The 26,430-nt window shown below is 33.8% G+C and overlaps 1 protein-coding gene across 5 annotated transcripts in view; it reads left to right on the top strand.

Annotated features, from left to right (window-relative positions):
• Positions 1 to 26,430, top strand: part of Cnksr2 (connector enhancer of kinase suppressor of Ras 2) — a 275,785-nt gene that overhangs the window by 224,176 nt on the left and 25,179 nt on the right. For all 5 annotated transcript variants that reach the window (XM_047535710.1, XM_047535709.1, XM_047535712.1 and 2 more), the window contains 2 exons: positions 6,829 to 6,929; positions 8,863 to 9,409. In XM_047535710.1, the coding sequence (XP_047391666.1) occupies positions 6,829 to 6,929; positions 8,863 to 9,409 (648 nt within the window). The remainder of the gene's footprint in view (positions 1 to 6,828; positions 6,930 to 8,862; positions 9,410 to 26,430) is intronic.

Below are 26,430 nucleotides of genomic sequence, written 5' to 3'. Positions count from 1 at the left end.
CTATCTGCCTTGGCATTGACCTCAGATTTATGATGCAGAATTGAAATCTTAAGAATAAAAACTGTGGTCACCATTCTGAGGTGGTTTCAAATTTCTGAAAGGGTGCTTGTTGCACATCAATAGTTTTTTGAAATGAATTGAGACATCCTAAAGTTAAAAGAATTCCACAAATTGACACAGATACAACACTACCCTATATAGTTGTGTCTCCAGTGAGCACAGCCAGTTTGTTGATGTGTAGATTCTTTTTGTTTGTTTTTTTAAATTTATTTTTATTGTAAACAAACGGGATACATCTTGTTTCTCTGTACATGAAGTAGAGGCATACCATTTGTGTAATCATACATTTACCTAGGGTAATAGTTTTTGATTCATTCTGTTATTCTTTTCCTCCCCCCCCACCCCTCCCACCCCTCTTTTCCCTCTGTACAGTCCCTCCTTCCTCCATTCTTGCCCCCTCCCACCCTCCATTATGTGTCATCATCCACTTATCAGCGAGATCACACTTAGCATGATATTCTCCAATTTCATCCATTTACCTGCAAATGCCATAGTTTTATTATTCTTTATGTGTGTGTGTGTGTGTGTGTGTGTGTGTGTGTGTGTATTTATATAACAGTTTCTTTATCCATTCATCAATTGAAGGGCATCTACGTTGGTTCCACAATCTGGCTATTGTGAATTGAGCAGCTATGAACATCGATGTGGCTGTATCTCTGTAGTATGCTGATTTTAAGTCCTTTGAGTATAGGCCAAGGAGTGGGATATGTAGATTCTTAAAAACCTGTTTCCTCTCAGATTTAGAATAAAATCTCAGCCAAAACATTTTTAAAAATCTAAAAACTAAAGTTTTAGAGATTCAAAGAAGACAACCAGATCCCAAAACCAACATGTCATCAAATGTTTAGGCAGATGTCAGTAAACTTTTTCTATAAAAATCAAATAATGTTTTAAGCTTTGAGGGCCATACTCAGTCTCTATTGCAGCTATTCAACTCTGCTATTGTAATACCTGAAAGCAGTCATAGATACATGAATGGATGTGGCTGTGTGCCAATAAAGTTTCTTTATGAACTCTAGGATTTGAATTCTATATCAGTTTTCATACATTGAAATATATTCTTGTGGGTTTTTTTTTTTTTTTTTTCGTTTTTTGCTTTCTTCCGATGTGCTGGGGATTCGAACCTGCACCCGTGCACATGCTCGGCAAGCGCTCTACAGGCTGAGCTAATCACCCACTTGTGGTTTCTTTTTTAGCCATCTAAATTATACAAAAATATATTGATCTGTAAGCCATGTGAAAGCAGGAAGAGAATTATAATTGACCTGTAGGCCAAGGTTTGCCAGCCTGTGGTTTGGACTATGGGGTGAGGAAATGGACATTGTCAGATCAGTGAGAGTGAGAAAATACGTCAGGTAGATCTCAAATAAATAGCAAAGCATGTTTTCTCCCAAAGGGAATTTATCACCTTATTGAGGACTTCACAAATTCTTTCTTGAAATTACTTAAGAAAACCTAAGGCAAACCACAAAAGCCAAATAAGTATTAAATTTTACATAGTATACACTAATAAAAAATTGCTGAGTGTTTGCAAATTTTTTTTTGTAAATGCCTGAGAAGGAGATGCAGTTAATGCAGAAATGATTTTTGGAGAAAGTGGTCAGTGAACCTGATTTAAAGTCAGCAGTAGAGAGGGAGAGAAGATATTTTATTCAATATTAAGTGCTTCTGTGTAAGAAACTCAACTAGCACTCTTAATAATGTAAGGGTGAAATAGGTACCCATCCTACCTGAAATTTCATTGCATTCTGGTAGAAAAGATAGTCTTAGTGCAGTATAGAAAGTGAAATGTAATAAAGTACAAATCATGTTCCATGGAAATGAGGCTAATGAGTCTCCTTCTGGGAAAGGAATGAGGGAAAACCTTATATTGACTCTATTTTCTGAACTAGTTCTTGCAAGATGAGAAGGATGTGAACTCAAGGAAGTAATTAAAATATTCCAGGAAATGAAAGCAGCATGGATAATTGTACAAATGATATAGAAACTATCTATCAAATCCTTATACCCAGGCAAATCTAAGTCAAGACTGCGAAGTGTCAGACCAGTTACTAAGGCACATGTCTTGGTCTGGGGATGTACCTCAGTGGTATAACTCTTGCCTAGCATGATCAAGGCCCCATGTTCAATCACCAGTACTAGAAGAAAAAAGACGTGTGATAGTGGTTAAAAAGTTACCTCTAAACTTCATGCTTCAGTGTAATTTATAGACCTAAATTTGAGGTAAGAGTAGTGAAAAAAGTCCCACACTTCTTTTTCACATTTCTTTAAAAGGCATAAAATAGTTCTTTAAAGGTGTTTGTAGATTTTTTCCTAATTTTTAAAAACACAAGAATTAGAAGTGTGGGTAGGGCTGGGGTTTGTGGCTTAGTGATAGAGTACTTACCTAGCATGTGTGAGGCACTGACTTCAATCCTCAGCATCACATAAAATAAATAAGTAAAGTTATTGTGTCCATCTACAACTAAAGATATTCAAAATTTTTTTAAAAAGAAAGTGTATGTAATGTAGTAAAATATCAATTTGCCTATATAAATAAACTTGAAATTTTGGGTTTAATGTCTCTATTTTATTTTTGGGCATTACTTTGAAGCTAAGCATGATCTTGATTTTAGTGAATTTTCTTTGTACTTGATATATATATACACACACACACACACACACACCATTTCATTAAAAATGAAAGATCTGTTAAGTTATATTGCATATGTGGGTTCCAAAAAGTATTCTGTGGATTCATGCTTCCCTGGTCAATCATGTAAGTAAATATTTTAATGCCTTCTGAAGTGTGGTAGAAACCATAGGTAGAAGCTAAGAGTTATAATTTAAATCTTTTTTAAGTGCAACCAGAATCTTCAAAGTAATTTCAATTTTCACATAAAGTGTATGGTCCTAAGGCATTAACATATGTCAGAACCATATTAGACTCCTTATCTTATTCATTATTGAGGTCTCATGTTATTCTACATAGAAAACTAATACATGCACATGTCTACTCCACACTTCTGTAGTTATTTGATATATCCTGAGTATCATTCTCAGTATTGAAGTTAAGCTTCATACAAAATATAACTCTTTGGTAGTTGAGAGTAGAGTGGTGACTGCCAGAGGCTGGGTAGAATTAAGAGTAGAGGATGATCAGTGGGAACTAAGTTATAGTTAGTTAGATAGTAGTAACATAGGTATTAGGTATCCTATTGTACAGTAGGATGACTATAGATCATGATATTGTATTGTATATTTCAAAGAGCTAGGAAAAAGGAGTTTAAATATTTTATTCTAAAGAATTGATATTTGAAGAGATCAATTGAAGAGGCAGATATTTAAACTTATTTAAACATTACACTATATTATGTATATAAAAACATCACAAGGTAACCCATAAATATGTATAATTTTGGTTTTATATTTATATTAATATTTTATATTAATATTTATATTAAAATTTAAAATAAAATATAGCTTTTGGAAATATTTCACCAAGATGCAAAGAAATACCTGCCACCTTTTCTGTTTAAATATCTAATATAGCTTTGAAGTGACTCTTATATTGACTTAAAGTTTAATGAATTTGTCTTTAATTATAAAAATATAAAGGATGTAGGATTTTCTTTGAGTATTCATAGTTGTAGTTAAGAGAAAACAGGGTTACACTAAATTCACCAACCAAGATAACAATTTGGCTAATCATGATTTGCTGGTAATTTTTATAGCTTTTTTCCAGCTTCAAGTCAGATAGTTTTCAATAATGTATAAGGTATTCATCATTATTTGATCACATAAAAATGAATGAAACATATTTCTTTGATAGTTTTAAATGAAAAAATCAATTTTAAATTATTCTTTTATGTCAACATGGAAAAGTAAAGTGGAAGTTTGCTCTGTCTATTCATGATTATTTATAAAATTATATGTCATTGCAAGAGATGTCAAATTATCTATTTATTTAGTACTATGGAGAAAGCTACAAAAGTAAATTAATTTATCCTAGACTAAAAATCAGACTAGTTTAAGTTTATGCTATGATATGCCCCTGATTTTCCCACACAAACCCAAAAAGCCTAACCAAATTTTCTATGCAGCTTCTTCTCTGGCATTGCTCTCTCAAACACACAGCTTAGTGTAAGAAAAGAAGTTAATTTACAAAGTGATATTTCAGCCTTTTCTAAGGCAACCCAAGGAAAATTTATATCAGTAATGCTTCTTAATAAACTAAGAGTTACATGAAATAGTGGATTAGAATTCTTCCTAATTTAGCTGAAGAGAAAAAGTAGAAAGGGAACCTCCTGAAATCTGTCACTCATAGTGACAGCTATAGAGCCCTGGATAAAATGCTGATCATCTCTTCAGTGTGCTAATAAGAGCCACTTGAGATCTTTACTCCTTAAGGCTTCAAGGTATCAATGTAAGCATCAAGGAGAAATTGAGCCAGAGTTCCTGGAAATAGAGGGAAGGGTGGCATGATCTTGGCAAGCCCACTGCTTTATGTGGAAGGGTTGCCTAGTCCCTTCACCTCCAGCACTGACTTTCCAGTTGGATTTCAGGTTCTCATAAAACCATCTTCCCAGAACCCAGAGCTCCAGATTTCAGTTTTCATTATTGGAACTTGCTACAAGGAAAAAAACAACAATGCCTGAGAAGATGAACCATTTATCACCTGTGTAAGCTGGGTCAGCCTGTCCTGGCATGCTACCTACAGATACATCCAAGAAGATAAGGAATCCTAATATTTGTTGAGTGTTCTCAAGGTGCAACACACTTGAATATACATTATCTTATTTAATATCCCTGACACACAACTCTGAAGTGAAGTTTTTATTAGACCCCATTTTATCAGGCAGACTTAGGGAAAATTAGAAGTACTTGGGATTAGACAAAGGGAAGGGAAAGGAATGGGAATAGGAAAGGGAGTAGAATTAATTGGACATTACTTTCATATGTGCGTTTTGAATACACGATCAATGTAATTCCACATCATGTACAACCAGAAGAATGAGAAGTTATACTCCATGTATGTATAATATGCCAAAATACATTCTACTGTCACGTGTAACTAATAACAATTTTTTTTCAAAAGAGAAGTAAGTGGTCTAGCCAAGAATTGAACCTATACCTGCTTGAGTATAGGTCATGCTTTTTCTACCAGTATTTGCTTGGTCTATTTCTGGGCAACAATGTCAATTCAAATTTGAAGGAAAACTTAGTATACTGGCTGACACTGGCCAGTATTTCCATTGATTTTTTAATAGAAAAAAATATCAAATTTAGATTAACTAGTCATTGCCTATCTTTTATTTAAAGGAAAATCTAAAGTAGAAATAGAATTGTCAGTGTCCTCATGTTTTGAGATCTGAATGTAATAGATATCTTTTATTCCCAATCTTCATTGCCAAAGAGTTTCTATTCATAGTAATCAGAGTTATAAATCGGGAGGGAGTAGAGGGTTTAAATGATTATCAGTATACTTCCTAGCAAACTCTCCTGCTATATTAAATGAAAGAGTCCCAGAAACTTAGTCCTCATAGTTTTAAGGCAAGGCAATTTTCTGCTTCAAATCTAAGCTTCATTACTTCTCTTCAGCATATAATAATTTCCCAATAAATGTGAGCAATACTTACTTTTATTAATGATCATCAGAGGGAAAATATATAAATATATTATAATGTGAGAATTCCTGGGAAGAGAAGAGTTCCTATAAAAAAAAGTGCTGTGACTTTTCACCTAAATCTGAATATTAGTTAAACCTTGGGATTTTTTTATGATTTAAAATCTCATGAGAATATGGAATCTTTTTGTTTTAATGCCTTTTCTCTTACTATCTGAAATTGACATGGATAACACTTCTATGGTTTTTTTTTCTGATAAATCACAAAACATTAACCCATCAGTTATGGGGTGGCTGATTCTTATTATCTGAAATTGACAGGTGACACTTCTTTTTTTTTTTTTTGCTAAATCACAAAAAAATTAACCCACCAGTTATAGGGTGGCTGAGATATTAGTGGAACAGTTTCTGATTATTGGCATTGTTGCCACATTTGATTTAACTTTACTAATGTATCTCTCAGAGAGTTGCTCTCCCTCCCTCTTGCTCTCAATCTGCCAAGTCACTTTCTCTAGCAACTTATATTTTCTACCCTTTTAAGTCATTCTGAAAGTTTGGAACTGTAGCCCACATCAGTAGATTTGCCCTTTTGCGTTTGGCAAGGATCAGGGTTTGCCATGTGTTTCCAAGGAGAAGTGGGAGTGTGGTGTTATAGAGATTCATGTCAGCATGACTCCGAAAACAGTGATAGTTAGATAACCAGTGAATTGAAGCCAGAGAAAAGAGAACATTATTTTTGGAGCTGTTTATATCTGTAGAGATCCACAACAGTATATTATTGCTTTCCTTTGAGTATTCATCTCTAGGATAAAACAATAAGAAGCATCATGTGCTATCCGTTATTAATTGAAGCTTCATAATTTTGTCTAGATTCAAAGGCACCCTAAACCTGATTGGGCTTACAGAGTGTCTTTCCTTAAATCCATTAAAGATGGCTGTTTCTAACCACTTGCTTTGAAAGAAGGTTGAAATTAGGTAATTTTGCTCTTCCTCTTCAAAATCCAGCAAAATGAAAGTTGGTGACTGGGGTAGGGGAGTGCTTGGGAGTGTGGTTTTGAAATGGAATTTAAATTTCTTTGTGTTAAATGGTAAGGTACATTTCTGAAAATATGATTAGAAACATTTAATAGAATGTGAATGTGTCCATGTGTATGAATTTCCAGATTACTGGAGTGAGAGTGACAAGGAAGAAGCAGATACTCCATCAACACCAAAACAGGACAGCCCTCCACCCCCCTATGATACATACCCACGGCCTCCCTCAGTAAGTTAATAATACAAATAGACTTAATATCACCTGATTTATTGACAATAAACATCTCTTTATATGTTAAAAAGTTTGTATAGTGAATTTCATGTCAAGCCTCAGGTTTCTTGGAAAAAATGAAAATGGGGGGGTCTAAAATTAGTAAGGAAAATAGTTTTAACTTTACACCATCACCAGAAATTCTGGGCAGAAAGAATATGTGACAAGTTTTATTAATACTGTGTCAGAGTAGCATTCATGGAGATATCAACAATAAAAAAGTTTTCTTAACAAAAGATATATAAATTGACCTTATCTACTGTACACTAATGAAGTTCATTTCTATATCCTTTAGAAGCAACTGATAAAAATTAGTATTAATTAGTCTGGGGGTGTAGCTCAGTGATAAAGCACTTGCCTAACATGTGTGAAGGGCTGGGTTTGATCCCCAGCACCACCAAAAAAATTAATATTATATCCGTATTGAAGATGCTTTGGCACAAAGCTTTTTAGATAGCCATGGAGTATGCTTTAATATATATGTTTATATGATGCTCCAGATTTCTTAAATCTTTGTGAATGACTCTGTGTATAGATTATACTTTGATTTTTTTCTAAAATAGGGTAAAAAACTGTTCTGGTTTGCTTAGGACTATCCCACTTTATACTTGTTTCCTATCAGAATTACTGAGTGTTTCAGTGTCCCAATTTTGATAATATATTCCATGGCCATATTACCATAAGAATCAATTCTGCCTGTCTTGGGACTAAGTTTTCCTCAACAGAAATGGAAGCTGGATTTAAATGACAACAATAATCACCCTTTTTCAACTTCTGAATTATTCTGGGGAGTAATTCATATTTTCCCTCTCTCCCTAAAACATCAGAATTTGAATAATTCCTTTAAAATATTTACAAAAGAGGAAGAAAGGGAAACCACAGCTTCCCTAAGCAGCTCTTTAAACATCAACATAGCAACTTGTAAATATTAAGAAGGAAACTCTTCACATTATTATTAATACATAGGTGGATAACAGCCCACAGAAGATGCCAAATCATTTCTCCTTTACTAGGAGGGGTGGCATGCACCTTTATCTCAGTCAGGCTTGTCCTGGCTGCCACCTCAACCCCATTTGTGATAATCACATTTAACAAATCTGACTCCTCCTGCAAAAAAATTACCTAGACAGCCTATCCCTGGAGCAAGAATAAGGCTTGTCCCAATAGGAGTGCCTCCTGCAAGTTTTTTATAACATTCTCCTGATGCCACAGCATATATTCTGAAACCTTAAATACCACAAATAAAAATATTTCCTTTTTTATTTTGTGTTATACACCCTACATTATTTGTACTCAAGGCAAATGCTAATCCCTAACAAGGTATAATCTTATCCTGCCTACACTTTTAACTCTCTAGAAAATGCTATAGAATTGACCAGACCATAAGACAGTTTTTCTGTGGCAACCATAGGAGTAGGCATTTCATCTATGAAGAAGAGAAAGTGTGTAGTCTTTTTATAGGCAATATGTTCTTACACCCAAAAGCCTCTGTCCTTTCCTTCACCCCAAAGCTACATAAAATCCAAAAATGTGAATCTTCAGACAAAACTTTAAGATTTCCACATGTATTGAGATCTTAAAACTGTTATTGTTTCAGTTGCTGAATATTTCTCATGTTTTCTCCTACTTTCATTATTGTGAAATTTTGCATTAAAATATCAGATTTTTCATGAGAACCTAGTATAGCTGCATGTTAAGACATACAGGTCTTTGTCTCATAAAATGTAAGTTGGAGCCTAACTTTGAGATATCTACAAATTTTCTTAGTCATTACATGATAATGTAAGAATCTATTCACTTAAATATTCCTTGGTAAAATTCTAAAGTGTTCCTTGATGCTCCAAGTGGTCTGTTATTTCTATGGAGACTGATCAGAGGCTCCTTTCCACAGATGAGTTGTGCCAGTCCTTATGTGGAAGCAAAACACAGCCGTCTTTCCTCCACAGAGACCTCTCAGTCTCAGTCTTCCCATGAGGAATTTCGCCAGGAAGTAACTGGGAGCAGTGCAGTGTCCCCCATTCGCAAGACAGCCAGTCAGCGCCGCTCCTGGCAGGATTTAATTGAGACACCACTGACAAGTTCAGGCTTACACTATCTTCAGACTCTGCCCCTGGAGGATTCTGTTTTCTCTGATTCTGCGGCCATCTCCCCTGAGCATAGGCGGCAATCCACCCTTCCAACTCAGAAGTGCCACCTACAGGATCACTATGGGCCATACCCCTTGGCCGAGAGTGAGAGAATGCAAGTGCTAAATGGCAATGGGGGCAAGCCTCGAAGTTTTACTCTGCCTCGAGATAGTGGGTTCAACCACTGCTGTCTGAATGCTCCAGTTAGTGCCTGTGACCCACAGGATGATGTGCAACCCCCAGAGGTGGAAGAAGAGGAAGAAGAGGAGGAGGAGGAAGGGGAGGCAGCAGGGGAAAACATAGGAGAAAAAAGTAAGTATGTTTTTGGAGATTCTTAGCCTGTGTATATGAAGGCGTAACCTTTTCAAACTTGTTTGAATAAAATAGAATGTTTTCCCTTTTTCTTAAAATAATGATCTTGCTGCATAGGAAGTTAGATCCCCCTTCATGTCCTAATTCCAGAACTTCAGTAACTTAGGGGGAAATTATATATAATGAAGCTTTTATCCCAGGACACCCAGAGCTGGAGCAAATAATTTTTTTCTCCCAACTACACATTGCCTTTTAAGATTAATAGTATCCTTTCTTTTTCTTCCTTATCTTACTTACTTTTTTCTCACTTGTATGCATCATCCTATTGGTCCACACTGATTGCCCCCTGAGTTTGGGTTAAGAAACTATAAATGCTTCAAGGATGATGTGAGCAGAGCCCTGGTTGAATAAGTGAACACCAATGCACATATACACCCACCCATACCTACACATGTACATATATATCTTCCTTTTTCACTATCAGATTTAAAGAAAAAATGCAAAGAACAATTTTTTCAAGGAGAGATATCACAAAGCATTTTTGTCAACTCCAAATAGTTGTATTTGTTTCTAGAAACCAATTTGCCAAAAGTGTTCATCTATTTTCTTGGTATATATGTTGATTACAATACTCAATTTATGTGAACTCAAGTCTGAAGAGAGACAAGTCAATCAAGTAACCCTCTCTTTTGTTGGGATTAAGAATATGTTTCCTAAGTGTCCAGTTCTTTATCCAACATGCTATACCAAGCATCTGTTTATACCTAATATCATACACTGGTCCAGAAACCCAGATTAGTTTAGGGAAAGGCTGTAACTCAGTTTTTTTTTGTTGTTGTTGTTGTTAGAAAATCTAGGTTTGGCTATAAATCCTGAATATGTAAGAGAAATATGCTATTGCTTCCATACTTTTATTCAAAATGCAATCTGAGCCAATTAGTGTAGATTATTAGAGCCAGTGATGATGAAATGAGTTACTCATTTGATCCCCTTAAGGCATTAGACTTCTCTTTTTTGAAGGATACAAACAGAAAGTAGTCTTTAACCCACTTTGCAAGTGTGCAGGACTTTGATTCCAGTATATATTCGTGTCAGTTCTTCATTACAATTGGAAAAACAACTCAAAGTTCACAAGTTACCAACAAGGCAAGAGCCTCATGTTAATGTGACGCTTATCTCCTTTAATATGAGAGCCACTTTGAAGATTATTGACAAGAGAATGTAGTAGACCTTCTTTTATGGTATGGATCTTCATTGTATTATTTAATGGTGATTTTATGTCTTCTACCAACAAATATAAGAATTGCTTGCAACAAAATTCACAGTCTGAGGAACTTTCCATGTAAAGTTTATTTTAGCCATACTATCCATGAGAAACATTATAAAAGGTGTACTATTGGTGCAGAAAAAGTAATTAGCATCCACTACCTGCCAAGCCTTCCCAACACTCACATCTACCAGAGATTATGGAACAGTCCTGTGAAATAAATATTTAGGAGTCATGCTAGGATTCTTTAGTAGTTCTGACAAGTATAACAATACATGTTTAATATTCTAATGGTTACAAAATCTGTTTTCTAAAATTGATTCAAAATTTAATTTCAGTTGTCATCCAGTTGCTGCTTAATGGCTATGACTAAGTATGTGAGGTTTGTTAACTCTACAAATATCATGTAAAATACTTCATCTCAGATGTTTTAAAATAAACTGTGTTGAAACTAACACAGCCCTCTGAAATAGAGAATTCTGTTTAGAAAACATTTCATCATTCCTACAAGCAGAGTCATTGATGCTATCTTTTTTATGAATAAATGAGGGTACATAGCTGTTCATCCTGTCATTGTTTTGGGAAGGACTAGGAAGAAGCAAGTGTGTCTAGGACACAAAAGGAAAACATGGCACCATGCCTGCCATTTCTTCCAAGTTCCAGTAGCCCACAGAGCATCTCTAGTTAGATAGTTTTCAATTTATTCTACAGTTTCTTGTTTGTTGTTCTCAGGATTGGATATATTTTTAGCCATATGGGTGCACTCCTAAGTAGGTGAGGATTTTCTTTCAGGTTCCAGATGAATTAAGTGAGTAGTCATTTGGTACTGTCCATTATTTGTAGTGGGTCCTCTCTCTGCAGAATAAATTTGATAAGTTAGAATAGCCCTAGTAAGTGTGTCAGTAAATTTGGTATTGCACATTTTTCTTTATAGTTCAATATTATGGGACAATTCATGCTATTTCAGTCAGTTCAGTTTCACTGGAGGTGACTGTGCACTATTGTTCAGGCCCCATTTCTTTCTGGGTATTTTCCCAGAAAGTTTTGCCACTTGATGTCTCAATATACTTCAAACTTTTCTCAACAGAGCAATACATTTCATGCTTCCCTGGAAGATATTTCTTATTTGGTGAAATGCATGTTCGCCTTTCTAATCATGGTTTTGCATTATTGTTTCTAATATTTAGGAGCACACAATTTGATGAAAGTTTCATTTGTAAACCAGTAGCTTTAAAATCAGTGGTTTTAAAAGACTAAGTTCTAGTTAAGGGGTGCCATACTCTTGACTTGCCTGGATTGGTCATTAGGAATAAATGAGCAGTCTGCTTATTCAAACCAAGCTGCTTGATGTTATTCCAGCAAAGCAAAAATTATACACAGGAATGAAGCTGTGACCATTACATCAGCCTCAGATTTACTGCACTCCCTCCAAAACAGTACACTCACTGTGCTACCACACAGATTGGCAGTCAACTGGTACTTAAAAAAAAAATCAGGGTCTAAGAGTGGTATGTTACTAACTATCCTCCTCAAGGCCAGCATTCGATTTGACCTTACTAAAGTAAATTTGTACTCAAGTACAAACATGCAGAGGAAATAAGTTTAATGTCTCTAGCTTCAAACATTTTTCTCAGTTTGCCATAAAGTTAAAAATAGGAAGCATCAGACAAGTGGGCAAAAGGAATAATGGAAGAGGACATAAAAATATGGCCTGTCTTACACCCTAGGGATGAAAAATTATGTCATCAACCAAATTCCTTTCTTAATCATTTATATTTCATCTTACCTTATATAATATGGCACATATTGTATGGTGCTTACAAGCTTAAAAAACCATCTAAGAAGCATGATATACCTAAAACGATGCCCTGGATGTTTTTCAATTTCTTTTAAAATGTGGAATTTGGCTGTGCTTATGAAGTGTAAATTTATCTTCCTTAGAACAGACTTCAATCTGTGTTCTTATGGTTGAACTATCTTTTGTCTTATTTTAAAATTCAATTATTTAACTGAGTCATACTGTGATTTTTCTTAGGCTGAACTCATTTTAGTCTGAAATGGATGGTACTAAAAGTACACAGATGAGACTTGTCTTGTTTTCCTTTGACTGAAAAGTCAGCTTGCATATTAATTATCCTGACCTACTTCACTGGCATTTGGGAAAAGACAAGTCATTTCCTATTATCCCAATTAGCAGTTTCAAAGCTTACTGAGGTGTAGGCCTTATAATACCTATGTTAAATTATTAATTATGTCAGCCTATACAACTTTTAAGGGATATAAATCATAAAAGTGTAAGATAAAATAAAAAGATATACTTCATTTAGAAATCATCTGCCATAACAGTAAAATACTCTTTTGGTTAATTCAGCTTGAAGTTGTCTTAGAATCTCTCTTTTTCCCTTGTCATAATAGGCATTTTAGATGAGGTTTTCAAAAGCTGTATCCATTAATCCTACTGATGTGCCCCATGGTAGTTATAAGGGTACTCTTTCCTAGCCATACATTCTTGGTGCCTTCATTTCCTCAATGAAGTTATAATGTTGTCTTTTTCCATTGCTTTGGAGATTGCCTACCAGTCTTTCTCACTTAAATTAAGTGATTATATAGAAATTTAACTTATTTAGAAATTTAAAGCAAAATCTAGGTCTCTTTGAGGGATTAGAGAGAGAGAAAATGTATTACTTTTAGCTGCTAGACACATTTGGTTACCTGGATGAACTATTACTGATGTTCTCAAAATAAGATCTGCTGAGAAATATATTTTAAAGTTAAATTTCAAAATCTAACATTCTTTGCATACCACTGATAACTTAGTGGCTAATATTCAGTAGCCTAATACCTGAAATTATCTAGGCAAAGAGGCTGGATAATTATGAATACCAATACAGTACAGAAGAACATACATTAATCCTCTTCAATCATTGTAAATGGTCCTAGAGTAATTTCCTGAAGATTTTCTTAAAAGCCATGAATTTTATTTTTAACAATATTCAGATAAGAAATATGTGGGCAAGGGAAAATTTCATATTATAAGAATATGAAACTGTTGAAGGGAGGAATGAACACATTGAAAAAAATACTCTAGCACTTTTCATCATTTTTTATTTTCAAAGTAAGTTATGCACATACAAATTGAAAAACTATAATCAACAATAGTATTTAAAACTCAAGTTCAAGTTTAAAGGGAGTAGATGAAGAAGGATATAATCAATGGGAATAAAAAGGCATGTGATAAAGTCAGAATAAATGGTAGAAAATCTTAAATATGTCACTTTTGTGAAGTTCAAGGCACCATCCTTTACTAGTTATATAACAAGTATATATATAAAGAAAAATGCAGAAAAATCTAGATAGCAGTAAATATTCTCTTAATACCATATTGTCTGATTTTGAATAATTACTGTTAGGGAGCCATTAAACACCAAAGATTTGATATGGTCTATCTATAATTCTCATATTGGTTAGAGGTTGGAATTTTTTAATCACACCTCCCTCAATTTCGGTTTAAATGATGAGAAAAGTTATTAACTTACAGGAAGTTCAGAGATGGAACTGTTCCAGGGTAAATTTCGTGGCTCTCCAAATGTCAGAAATCTAAGTTCTTTTTTTTTTAATGCCAATAGTTCCACTTGTCATTTCTCATAAGACAGCATCCAAAAAGTCAAAGACCTGGCCCTATCATTAGTCCTTTTTGTAACATCAAGGTAAACTTTGTCTGAATCTCTCCAGCAGGCTTATTCCCAGATTTCACTGGCCAAGTTTGTTCCATATGCCCATGCCTAAATATCAAGGAAAATTGAATGATTATTAAGTTTAGATTATACTTGATTCATTCTCAGGGTCATAAAAGAAATGTACTAAAGTGTTTGTCATTACTTTCTGTATGAGCAGCTCTATTGCTATGTATGTTATGTCTTCAAGTATATTTGTTTCAGCATTGTTTCATTCTTTTAATATGTTCATGCAAGCACATACCCCAGATCATGTCACCTCATTTAAAAGTCTTGATGCTACTGAAATGCTAGATATATTTTTAAAAGGAGGTGAATACTATGTAACCCTGAAAATATAGCATGTTTGATATAATTATTGTTGCCTTAAAAATAAAAAATGTTTTTTCTATAAATAATAAATGATCATAGCTTAGAGTACAATCTCTGAAGACATTCCTCAGTTTAAATTCTTGCTTTGTCACTTGGCCACTTACATGTGGTATGATTGATCAAGTAATTTAATGCCTCTATACCTCAATATCTTAATTGTTAAACCAGATGATTATAGTACCTACCATTTGAGGTTGTAGGAAGACTAAATAAAACAGTGCCAGAGAGCACTTAATATCCATATCTGACACATGGTAAATCATCCAACAAATGTCATAGTTATATAGTTGTATGTAGATTTTATGTAGATTTGAATTTAGGCAAAGAGGGCAGTTATAATACTTAAATAATTATTAAGCCTGTTAAACCTCACTAAATAATGTTTACTGGACTGCATGACCTATCTTTGTTCAGTTTCAGACATTGAGTTAAACCATGTGAATGACTGTTTTTTAAGTAAAAATGATGAAAGAACAGCAATTTTGTACATTAGCTGTTGTCCACAAATTGAAGTAGAAATATCAGTCGTTTCACTTTCTTATCACTCACTACTCCTTTCCTTTTAGACTTTTGACTTTCCTTTTGGACATTTGGGAACTCAAAATAACCTTGTATTCCAAATATCAATTACCTTATAATATGTATTTTCTTAAATATTTATTTATAGATCATGCCATTCTGGTCTCAGTTCAAATATTTTCCCCTTAGAGTCCTTCCCTCACAATCCAGTCTGACCCAGTTGCAACCCCTCACCACCGCCACCACCATTTTTCCTCTAGTATGGTTATTCTGTTTTATATTTTTCCCAGCTTTATCACTATGTTTATAATATTAAATATTGTTCACTGATTTACAATCCATCTCCACCTACCATAATATAAGCTTCTTAAGAGAAGGGATTTTATTCCTGTCTTATATATCCAAGGCCTAAAACAGTATATGACCCAAAGTAGGCCAGGCACTACTGAGTGAAAGAGTGAATGAATGTATAATAGCTAACCCCTTTTATTACTAACATCTTTTCCATTTTATTATATAATAGAGCTAAAGTTATTATTTGTTCATTATGCAACATAAAAAAGGAATCAAAACATGGCAGAATTCTTCATTTTAGGTATTTTGGAAAGGACTAGCCAGGACTACATGTGCTTAGCATATCCTCTTTGTGCTGGGATACTAATAATTAGAATTATTGCTCTTTGCATTATAGTTATTTTATAACCATATTCTCTATAGTTGAAATAATTGTCCTATTTTACTCCAGTTTCAAAGATGAAGGCCACAAAAATATGACATGTGAAATGAGTAGTTCTTTGTCATGAATTAGTTAGAAGCCAGATCTTCCAGCATCCATAGGTTGTTTGTTCTTCCTACCAAAATCCATTCCCTGTGGAAGGAAGGGTGACTCAACTCACTACCAGTATTTGATTCACAGCCTTAGGTCTCCCTTGGAAGTAGTCCATCACCTAGCTTCATCTTAATGAGTTTTAAAAAGTGTTAAAATTACAATTTTGTACTTTAGCAAATAACCAAACCCTGCCTCAATCAGAAAAATAATCTCAGAAGTGTTGATAAGTAATGGCAAGATTTTAATGGCAAAAGAAAAATTCTAGATGCTAGATGCTATAGTCACACCAGCAGAAAATGTGGCTAGATAAGAATTAAAGCTCATATAAAAGGATAATAGTCCCTCCCTAGCATAGGTAAAACAAGTTATAATTTACATTTTCTTTACCAAGACAGAAGATCCTTAGCCCTACTGTTACCTGTTCCTATTTTCACACATCAAAAAATCAAATCACTTTTCTTCAGTTCAGTAATAGCTTATTGACAGTTTCTCAGTGGCATACTTTATAGCATATTATATAAGAACCTGTCCTGACTTCATTCTCCTTTATCCTTGTTCACCCTTGCCACAGAAAGCTGAAGGTCACAAATGCCTCGTTTTTGTTCCTCATCATAAGAATTTACCACTGTGATTACCAACTGCTAGAAGATAGCATGTTGAGATATAATAGGATTATACCATACAACATAATGGAAATTTATAATTTTCCATGTTTTTCTTTTGCTGTTTAATTCAAAATAATAACTTGCTTGTTGCAAAAGAAAGAACTATGTAATACAATACAATAGTAAAAGTACAAAGAAACCCTCCCACCTTCTGACCCTCCAGAGATTATTGTCAAAAGTTAAGATTTTAAAAATTATTTGGGGCATACATTCAGTTTCCTCATATATCTTTTTCCTATAATTCAGTGTAAGGGGGGTGAAGCATGGCCTAGTTGATTTATCAGAGTTTTGTTTTTTCTCTGAAAATTTTTGATGCTCACAGTTTATAAGAAAAACAGCAGTCTTGTGAGATAACTTACATCCTGAGAACCCAGGCTCAGTCCCATATTTTATTACTCTAGAAAATGCAGCAGTTGGCCCTTTCAAAAATGATGGACTGAGAGACGTGAGAAAAAAGAGCAACTGCTGTAGTGCACTCTTACATACACCTCCACATGCACGCTCCTTAGACTCATACCTCAGAAGTTCTCCTAACTTCTTGCCCAAGGATTTAATGTGATATAAATTTTTGCTTTCTTATGGAGATCTTTGAATACTATTAGCTTATTCCAAAGCTCTGTGATGAAAAGAGCTAAGCCGTAGTCTAACAGTTATCTACTAAGAAAAGAAAAATCAAAATAAAATATTGCAAGTATATTCTTCAAAAGACAAAAAGCAAAACTCACAAATGACTTCAAAGTCACTTATCTGATGATCAGTTTGCCTTTGTATTTTAGCTTCAAGTTTTTAAACATTAAACCGTCTATTAAAAAACTCTCTTACTTATTTTTTTGAGTTTTCTCACTAGCTCCATTATTCTGGTCATTCAGACTTGCCACAGGTACATCTTGGCCAAATATCTGGTCTTAATATCTTAATATGTTATATTTTGAAGTTTTTCCACTAATGGGACAATACTCCCAGTAATGTTTCAATAACGAAAAAGCGTCAATTATATATATTTTATTTGTTTATTTATGGTACTGGAAATTGAGCCCAGGGCTTCACACATGCTAGGCAAGAGTTCTACCACTGAGCTACATCTCCAGCCCCTTTTTAAAAATTTTTTCTTTAAAAATAAAATCTCCAGAACCCCACACAAAAAAAATTCAACTTTCTGGGTTATTTACAAATTTTAGAATTCTTGAATATAAGAATTTCAGTTAAACTCTGATTCATTTCAGAGCTATTAATTCTTTAATATCCTTATTGTGGATGCTATGAAATTTCAATATTTAGATTTACCTTACTGAAATGTAAACTAAATTTCAGTATTGTATTTTTGATTTCCTGTATCAACATATCATCCAATTAGTTCTAAGCATGTATTCATTCATTCAACAGGCATTTATTTATACTTCATTTACTACACACTGGTTACCATATTGAGTATACCTGGTCATTCCATAAGTCTACTTACAACAGAAATTTGTAAATTATCTTTAAGTAATAAGATAGATCTTTCTTTTTGATAACATGAAGCAGCAAATAATTCAAAATATGTAGCATCTTTGTCACTTTAATGTTACAATAATTTTCCCTAGTAACCAATTTATAATTTTATGTAAATGATTCTTAGGTGGCACATGATGTTCTGTTTTCATTTTAAAGTACTTACACTTATGTAAAGTATAAAAGACTGATTAGAATCATATATGAGATCACGTGAAGACCTATTTCTGATTTGGCTCATTCCCTAAACATTTGGTTTGAGAATAAGCATTCTGGTCACTCAGCTGTTCTGATTACCACTAATCAAATGTCAAAAAATGAAGTGAACATCATATTATACTGACCATAGATTAGTATTTCTTTAAGAACATGCTTCCTAATTTTATAACTGTTATAGAATTTAACTACCAGAAAAAAACATTAATATAGGGAACGTTAGCAGTGCCAAATGTAGAAAATTGTACTGTATTTTGAATGTCCATCTTGAATCTTAACATTTTAAGTATTTTTTAACATTCTCATACAGTTACAATCCCTGTCTTCCATGATTTCAAATCTGATATTTTTACTATGCTCTTTTGCTTTTGATAAATCATCCATAGAATCTGTTGACTTCTACTCAAGAGCTATTCATCTAAAGACCTCTAAATTTTCTCACTGGTGACTTTTTTGGTTCTTTTTGCTATATATTTTCCTTAATTTTTTTGTTATTTTTGTCCCACTACCACTCCATGAACTAAATTTAGAGTCGATTCTGTGACTTATGAAATGGACATTTTAAAGCATATGCCTTGGGATTCTTGGTGAGAGAAAATAACCTTTAATATCAGAACTTTACACCACCATCACCCCCGGCATTTCTGCAGTTTACTTATTGCTTTTTAGCTATGCTAACACAAATGAGTTTACATGCCTTTTCTTTAAAAAGAGGAAAGAGAGACAACTTGGAATTGGTGTGGCTTTAATGCAGTCTTTCAGCAACTCTGACAATGAACCCCATTCCTCACTTTGAACTCTATTGTCTTTTTTTAACACCCTATGTAGTTGCTGGGCAGCCTCCTCTTTAGCATCTTGGGTTCTGAGATTAATGGTGGGATTTTATTAACTTAATTAGAAGGATTGTTCCTCAGCACTAGAGGTAGGAAAGATGTTTACTATTCCAAAAATAATTTTGTACAAATGTTAAAATGCTGTGCTGAATAATTAGGTGAAAAGGTAGCCTTAACTTTGAATGTTTCTTTATAGCATGCATCTTTTTTAATAGTTACTGTTGGTGGTGTTGCTCTGGTAACACTACAGAACTCATTTAAAAATGCTTTATATTAAGGTAAAGAGTTCATTTAGTAGATTAATTGTTTTTATTCAGTTAGGCATATAATGTGTCATGCTACATGTAAATAGGCATAATAGCTGTCTCACCATGGAACTTAGAATTTTAAGACACTTGTCTTCACTCTCCCACCCAAAACATAAACACATTTTACATATTGCAAAAATTGTTATCGCCCCTCTGCTTGAATATTTTAGTGTCTCAGAGTGCCTGCCTCCAAAAGAAGGATATTCCATGTTGGACAACTTAACTAGGAGGTGCTTTCTTATATCGATATACAAAAGCAGACCTCTGACAAATTTTCTGCTTGGTTGTGGATCTTAAAATTGCAAATTATAAAAATACAGAGCAAGTATTTGAAAGGCTGTCCTATAGAAGGAAAGATAGGATCTTTGAAGTTCCCAAGACCATTGTAAGTGGAGGATAGAAGAGACTGATTATAGATTGATTTGAGAAAGATTCTAATTACTGCATTTGCCCATAAATGGAATGACTGGCCCTGAGTTTAGTGGGCTCCCCATTACCAGGTCCTTCCAATTTTTAGGCATCCTTTCTGTTTTTAACTGATTGATTTATTAAGGAAAACACATTTTTTATAGAAAAGAGTCTAAAGAAGAAAGTACAAAGCACAGAGTCTTATAGTTCTCAAATTTTAGCTTTATATGTTCATTAAATTCAGTCTTTCAAAATGCTTATCTGAATCTACCTAATGTCCTTCAGTCCATATTACAATATCTTTATTCATAAGGGTGTCATGCAGAGTTTCATCTTACGCAACATACACTGCCTGTGACTTTCCACTTATCTCCCAGCCTGGAGATACTGTCCCCCCCAAAAAATCTAGTTTAAAATGCTCCATTTTCATGATTGAATTCATATTTATCCTACAATCAAAATTAAAAATCAACACTCCTCCCAATAGTCTTTTCTAAAACTTCACCATGCATTTATATCAGGTTTATCAGCATGTGCTTTGTAGAACCTATGCTGAGGTTTTCTTTTTTGGATAAGCAGCTCTTCTTTTAAGACTTAAGCATTAAGTCTCAGGATAGCCCTATAATAATTTACAAAACATTTATTTATTTGCTAACATTATAACCTACAGGTTCAGAGGGACTACAAAGTAGTTCTTAGTCCCTTGTCTCCAGAAGTATTTCTTTTTGTTATTTCCACAATCCCACAGTGCTGGGGACTCGAACCCGGGCCTCCAGCATGAGAGGCAGGCACTCTAGGAGGCGCGCTATATGGCCTACACTGAGTATTTCTTTTTGTAATGTCCTAGTTTGAAATTTTTCTCCTTTCAGGAAAAGCCTAAAATACTATTGAAGTAATATGGTTCTACCTTCTTAGGTAATTTATTTTTTCTCATGATTTTTTAAAAGCTCTTTATAGGGCTGGGGGTATGGATCAGTTGGTAGAGTGCTCGCCTCACAAGGACAAAGCCCTGGGTTTTACCCCCAGCACCACCAAAAAAAAAAAAAAGCTCTTTATATTTTTTTTTTTCACAGGCCTCAGTTGAACATTTGCCTCCTTGGCATTCTTATAAACAATTGGTAATATTCTCTGCTAATTAATTTCTAGTGGCCTCACATTCTTTTATAGAAATTTCCCTTAAATTAAAGCTTTTTCTAAGGAAACTCCTTGTGACTACTTTGATTTGAGCTGCATCTGTTTTCCCTCTCTCATTGAGACAATTTATATTACTATAATTTTATTTTTTTTAATTATTGATCATTGAAAATTTTTATTTGTCCTACTGGAGTTTTTAAATCATATTTCTTTCCTCTATGGTCCATATTTAACTTTGTTTTCTTCTCACTGTTAGAAAAATAAAAACAAAGACAAAATTATAGGATGAGTTTCTTTTAGTTTCTCTCTCCGCCTGCCCCATATATATGTTGCTGCTATTGTTGTTGTTTGTTCTCAAAACACAGTCTCACCTTGTTGCCCAGACTGCTTTCAAATTTGTGGGCTCAAGTGACCCTTTCACTGCAGCCTCCCAAGTAGCTGGGACTACAGGTATGCACCAAACAACACCACCCAACTCGTATAGTCTCTTTTATATCTCCAGTGCCACAAAAATTCTTCCCTGTTGCTCAGTGTTAGGTCCCAACTAGGTTTTACTTATTTCTTTCTGTTTTTGAAACATGAAATTATCTGGGTTTTAATGCATACAGTAATTACTCACATGTATTCATCTCATCTTTAATGCATTAAATCCTATAGTTAACATATTAGTGACTTAAGCAGAAATAATGAAAATCAGGTAATATCATTTACATTTTTTCATATTCAGAGGGTTTCATAGAAGCTGATTCACCAACTTTTATTCCCCAATTAATGGAAAAGTAACACTATAAAAATTAGGTGAATTCATGAGGATAAGTTGCAAGATTTTTAGTCCATTTTTTGTACATCCTCAGTCAATACCAGAATATGCCAGGATAAAGTATTGGAACTCTAAAGATAGTGGACTTTTCCAGAATCTAGTAAAAGTAAATAAATAAGAGTACCAAAGTTTTCTAGTAGTTTATATTTTAAACCCAAGTCCTGTCCTAGGTCAGCCATATTCTTTGGTTAGCTACTTTCAGTGGTTTCTAAGAATTATCATTTTATATCCCCTATATATAATAGATTCAAATTATAGAAACAATTCGAATTCATACCTCTCATTTTAAGTCTTTTTTTTTACATTGTATACAGTAGTTTATTGATCTTCAAAATAGAAGATAAAATGGATATAAAATAATATACTTGATAAAAATGGAAATACCATTTTTTTTCTTTTTTTTATTATTATATACAAATGGGATACATGTTGTTTCTCTATTTGTACATAGAGTCAAGGCATACCATTTGTGTAATCATACGTTTACATAGGGCAATGATGTTTATTTTTTTTCCTTCCCCCCCACCCCTCCCACCCCTCTTTTCCCTCTATACAGTCCTTCTTTCCTTCATTCTTACCGCTCTCCTTATCCCTAACCCTAAACCTAACCCTAAACCTAATGCTAACCCCTCCCACCCCCCATTATATGTCCTCATCCGCTTATCAGCGAGATCATTCGTCCTTTAGTTTTTTGAGATTGGCTTATCTCACTTATCATGATATTCTCCAATTTCATCCATTTGCCTACAAATGCCATAATTTTATCATTCTTCATTGCGGAGTAATATTCCATTGTATATATATGCCACAGTTTCTTTATCCATTCATCAACTGAAGGGCATCTAGGTTGGTTCCACAATCTGGCTATGGTGAATTGAGCAGCAATGAACATTGATGTGGCTGTATGTCTGTAGTATGCTGATTTTAAGTCCTTTGGGTATAGGCCAAGGAGTGGGATAGCTGGGTCAAATGGTGTTTCCATTCCAAGCTTTCTGAGGAATCTCCACACTGCTTTCCAGAGTGGCTGCACTAATTTGCAACCCCACCAGCAATGTATGAGTGTTCCTTTTTCACCACATCCTCGCCAACACCTATTGTTGCTTGTATTCTTGATAATCGCCATTCTAATTGGGGTGAGATGAAATCTTACGGTAGTTTTGATTTGCATTTCCCTAATTACTAGGGATGTTGAACATTTTTTCATATATCTGTTGATTCCTTGTACATCTTCTTCTGTGAAGTGTCTGTTCATTTCCTTAGCCCATTTGTTGATTGGATTATTTGTATTCTTCGTGTAGAGTTTTTTGAGTTCTTTATAGATTCTGGAAATTAGCGCTCTATCTGAGGTATGGTTGGCAAAGATATTCTCCCACTCTGTAGGCTCTGTCTTCACATTACTGATAGTTTCCTTTGCTGAGAGAAAGCTTTTTAGTTTGAATCTATCCCAGTTATTGATTTTTGCTTTTATTTCTTGTGCTATGGGAGTCCTGTTAAGGAAGTCTGATCCTAAGCCAACAAGTTGAAGATTTGGACCTACTTTTTCTTCTATAAGATGCAGGGTCTCTGGTCTGATTCCGAGGTCCTTGATCCATTTTGAGTTGAGTTTTGTGTAGGGTGAGAGATAGGGGTTTAATTTCATTCTATTGCATATGGTTTTCCAGTTTTCCCAGCACCATTTGTTGAAGAGGTTATCTTTTCTCCATTGCATATTTTTGGAACCTTTGTCTAGTATGAGAAAATTGTATTTATTTGGGTTTGTGTCCATGTTATAAAGTAATAATGCCTTGCTAAAAATTGAACATCCCTAATTCAAAGATCTAAAATCTAAAATGCTTCAGAATTCAAAACTTAAAATTTGGGGGATTTCGTGTAGGGCCAGTTTAGATTCAGAGCATTTCTGATTTGGGGTTTTCAGATTGAGGATACTCAACCAGTAAAGTCCATGCAAATATTCAAAAATCTCAAAAATCTATGAAGTCTGAAACACTTCTGGCCCCAAGTGCTTGGGATTAGGGGTACTCTGTAGTATAAAACTCTACTGCTAATGTCTGCTCTAAAGAGCTTATAGAACTGGGGCCAACATTTGAGTATTTCTCTTTACTAGGTTATCTTGCTATATGTCTAGGGCTAGACACTTGCTACCTATCTATAAAAAACAAGGATGTGTATTGAAGGTAATCACCTTTATTATTATTTGGAGAATAAATGATGACATTTCAGAATGTATAATTATAAAATGAAAAGTGATATTAAGCTACTTTGCTGATCCGTCTTGAGATTTTCACACATACCCTGTGGTATTCCTCTTCTAACTGAATAATGAACATACATGATGATAAAAATAAACAAACTTGATTTAACCCTTCAAAAATTATTTGCCTATCACTCACTGAGCATGTACATATTAAATAAGGCATATAACATGTACTTCATTGTCATGGAACCCAAACTGAATAAACATTAAATAAAAACTGTTTCATGGATTTGTAGCTTATAAAATACTATATATTGTAGGAAAAAGAAAGACATGGGTGTTAAAACTTGCTTTCTGATCAGTTATAGTATGTAAAATAAAAATATAATGTAATATTCTTTTACAATTTCAGCTAATATTTAGCAATATCCCTATTATATTAAGAAGTAAGTTTATAAATGCTCCTCATGTTTTTTAAAGTTATTAAATATACCCCAACAATGATAATGTAATGAGACAGCCAAATTAGATTAATTATTTAATACTTAAACATCAACAGTATTTCCACTGATGACAAAATCTCTCTTCAATTTCTGAAATATGTAAGAAAGTCCTGTGCACATTGATACACAGAACTACCTTTTTAGTATATTAATATCATTGACATAAAATCAGATACTTTAAACCAGTTGATAAACTATTTTGACAAAATGCAGAGATATTTTAATTCCCTTGGTATCTTAAGTTTGAAAAGAAAGAAAGAGAAGTAAACGGACATAATATAGCTTTTTGTACTCAACAATCAGCTGAAGTCTGATAAGCAAGACTTGGCTATCATCCCAAAGGTGAATCACAAAGGTAATCATAAACCAGGTGTTCTAACAGGCCATATAATAATGACTAAAAATTCAAGAATCATTTATTATATATACAGTGCTGTTATGTGGAGTTAAAATGATAAGAATTGTGTCTATAATGTTCAAATTCTTTTGACTATAGAATAAGAACAAACTAGAATCTTTTTTCAGTTTTTTATTAGTACATTATAGTTACACATAATATAGGAGTTCACTTTGACATAATTATACAAGCATGAAATATATTACTCCAATATATTCCTTAGTATTTTCCTTTCCCTCCTCTTCTCCCTCCCTCATTTCATTTCCTCTCCTCTACCAGTCTTCTATTTATTTATAGTTTTTTTAAATTAATGCTTTATAGATATACATAAAGGTAAAATTCACTGTTATATATCTATATATATACAGAGGCTACTTTGGTCAGTTACATTCCACCTCCCTCCCTTCTCCCACCCCTCCAACCTCCCCCTTAATCCCCTTCCTCTACTTTACTGGTCTCTGTTATATTTTCATTAGATCCCCCTCACCACTTTTTTTAAAAGAATGAACTGCTCTTAAGTTTCCTATCATGAATTGTTCCATTGGTTTTCAGGTTAACTGGAATTGTGATGCATTAACTTACCTACCTAACTAGACTTTTATTCTTTTTATTGCTCAATTTCTAAAATCAGAGCTTGTCTTAGATTGAGAATATCTGACATACCTGTGTACTACCCCCAATAGCTCATAATTCAAGTGGTTGTGGCCCAATTAAATGAAACTATGAATGATATGTGCCAATAGGCTTCATTAAGATAGAATACTAATTTTTATGTTTTAATTGCCTCTAATGAAATGACTGAATTTTTAGAAAAACCACTTAATTGATCCAGTGATATAAGAAAGCAGATCTTTTAAGTGACTGGAGAATGCTAATTTAGAATTAAAATGATCTCAATTCAGTTTTCAAAAAGATTATTAAAATAAAAGCATGTCATATTATAAAAGTGAACAATGAATGAATGAGTAAATTATAAATAGATGGGTAAAATTTGGCTACTCTTTTACTGTTAATTTGTCTATATTTCATGGAAATCTAGAGATGAGTAGATATGTGATATAGCATTTTTAAAATATTAAAGCAGAAACTAAATGGATATGTTATAAAGGTATCATTTTTGTCTGACCCATATGGTGCAGAACACTAGCCATTCAAAGTCTACTTAAAGGACCTAAAAACTTAAAGTTTTAGACATAGCCATAAACCCACCCATATCAAGCATTTGGCTGCAACCTCTTCCAACATCTCCCCAAGGTAGTAAAGTAGTAAGATAAGATTTTTTCATGGTAGTTCATTGCAATTAGCATCTGTCAACAAAGAATCACCTTTAG

This window comes from Sciurus carolinensis, chromosome X (genome assembly GCF_902686445.1).
Source record: "Sciurus carolinensis chromosome X, mSciCar1.2, whole genome shotgun sequence".
In the NCBI taxonomy this organism is placed as follows: domain Eukaryota; kingdom Metazoa; phylum Chordata; class Mammalia; order Rodentia; family Sciuridae; genus Sciurus; species Sciurus carolinensis.
Note: the sequence above shows the minus strand (reverse complement) of the source record. Positions and strands in the feature narration are given on the sequence as shown.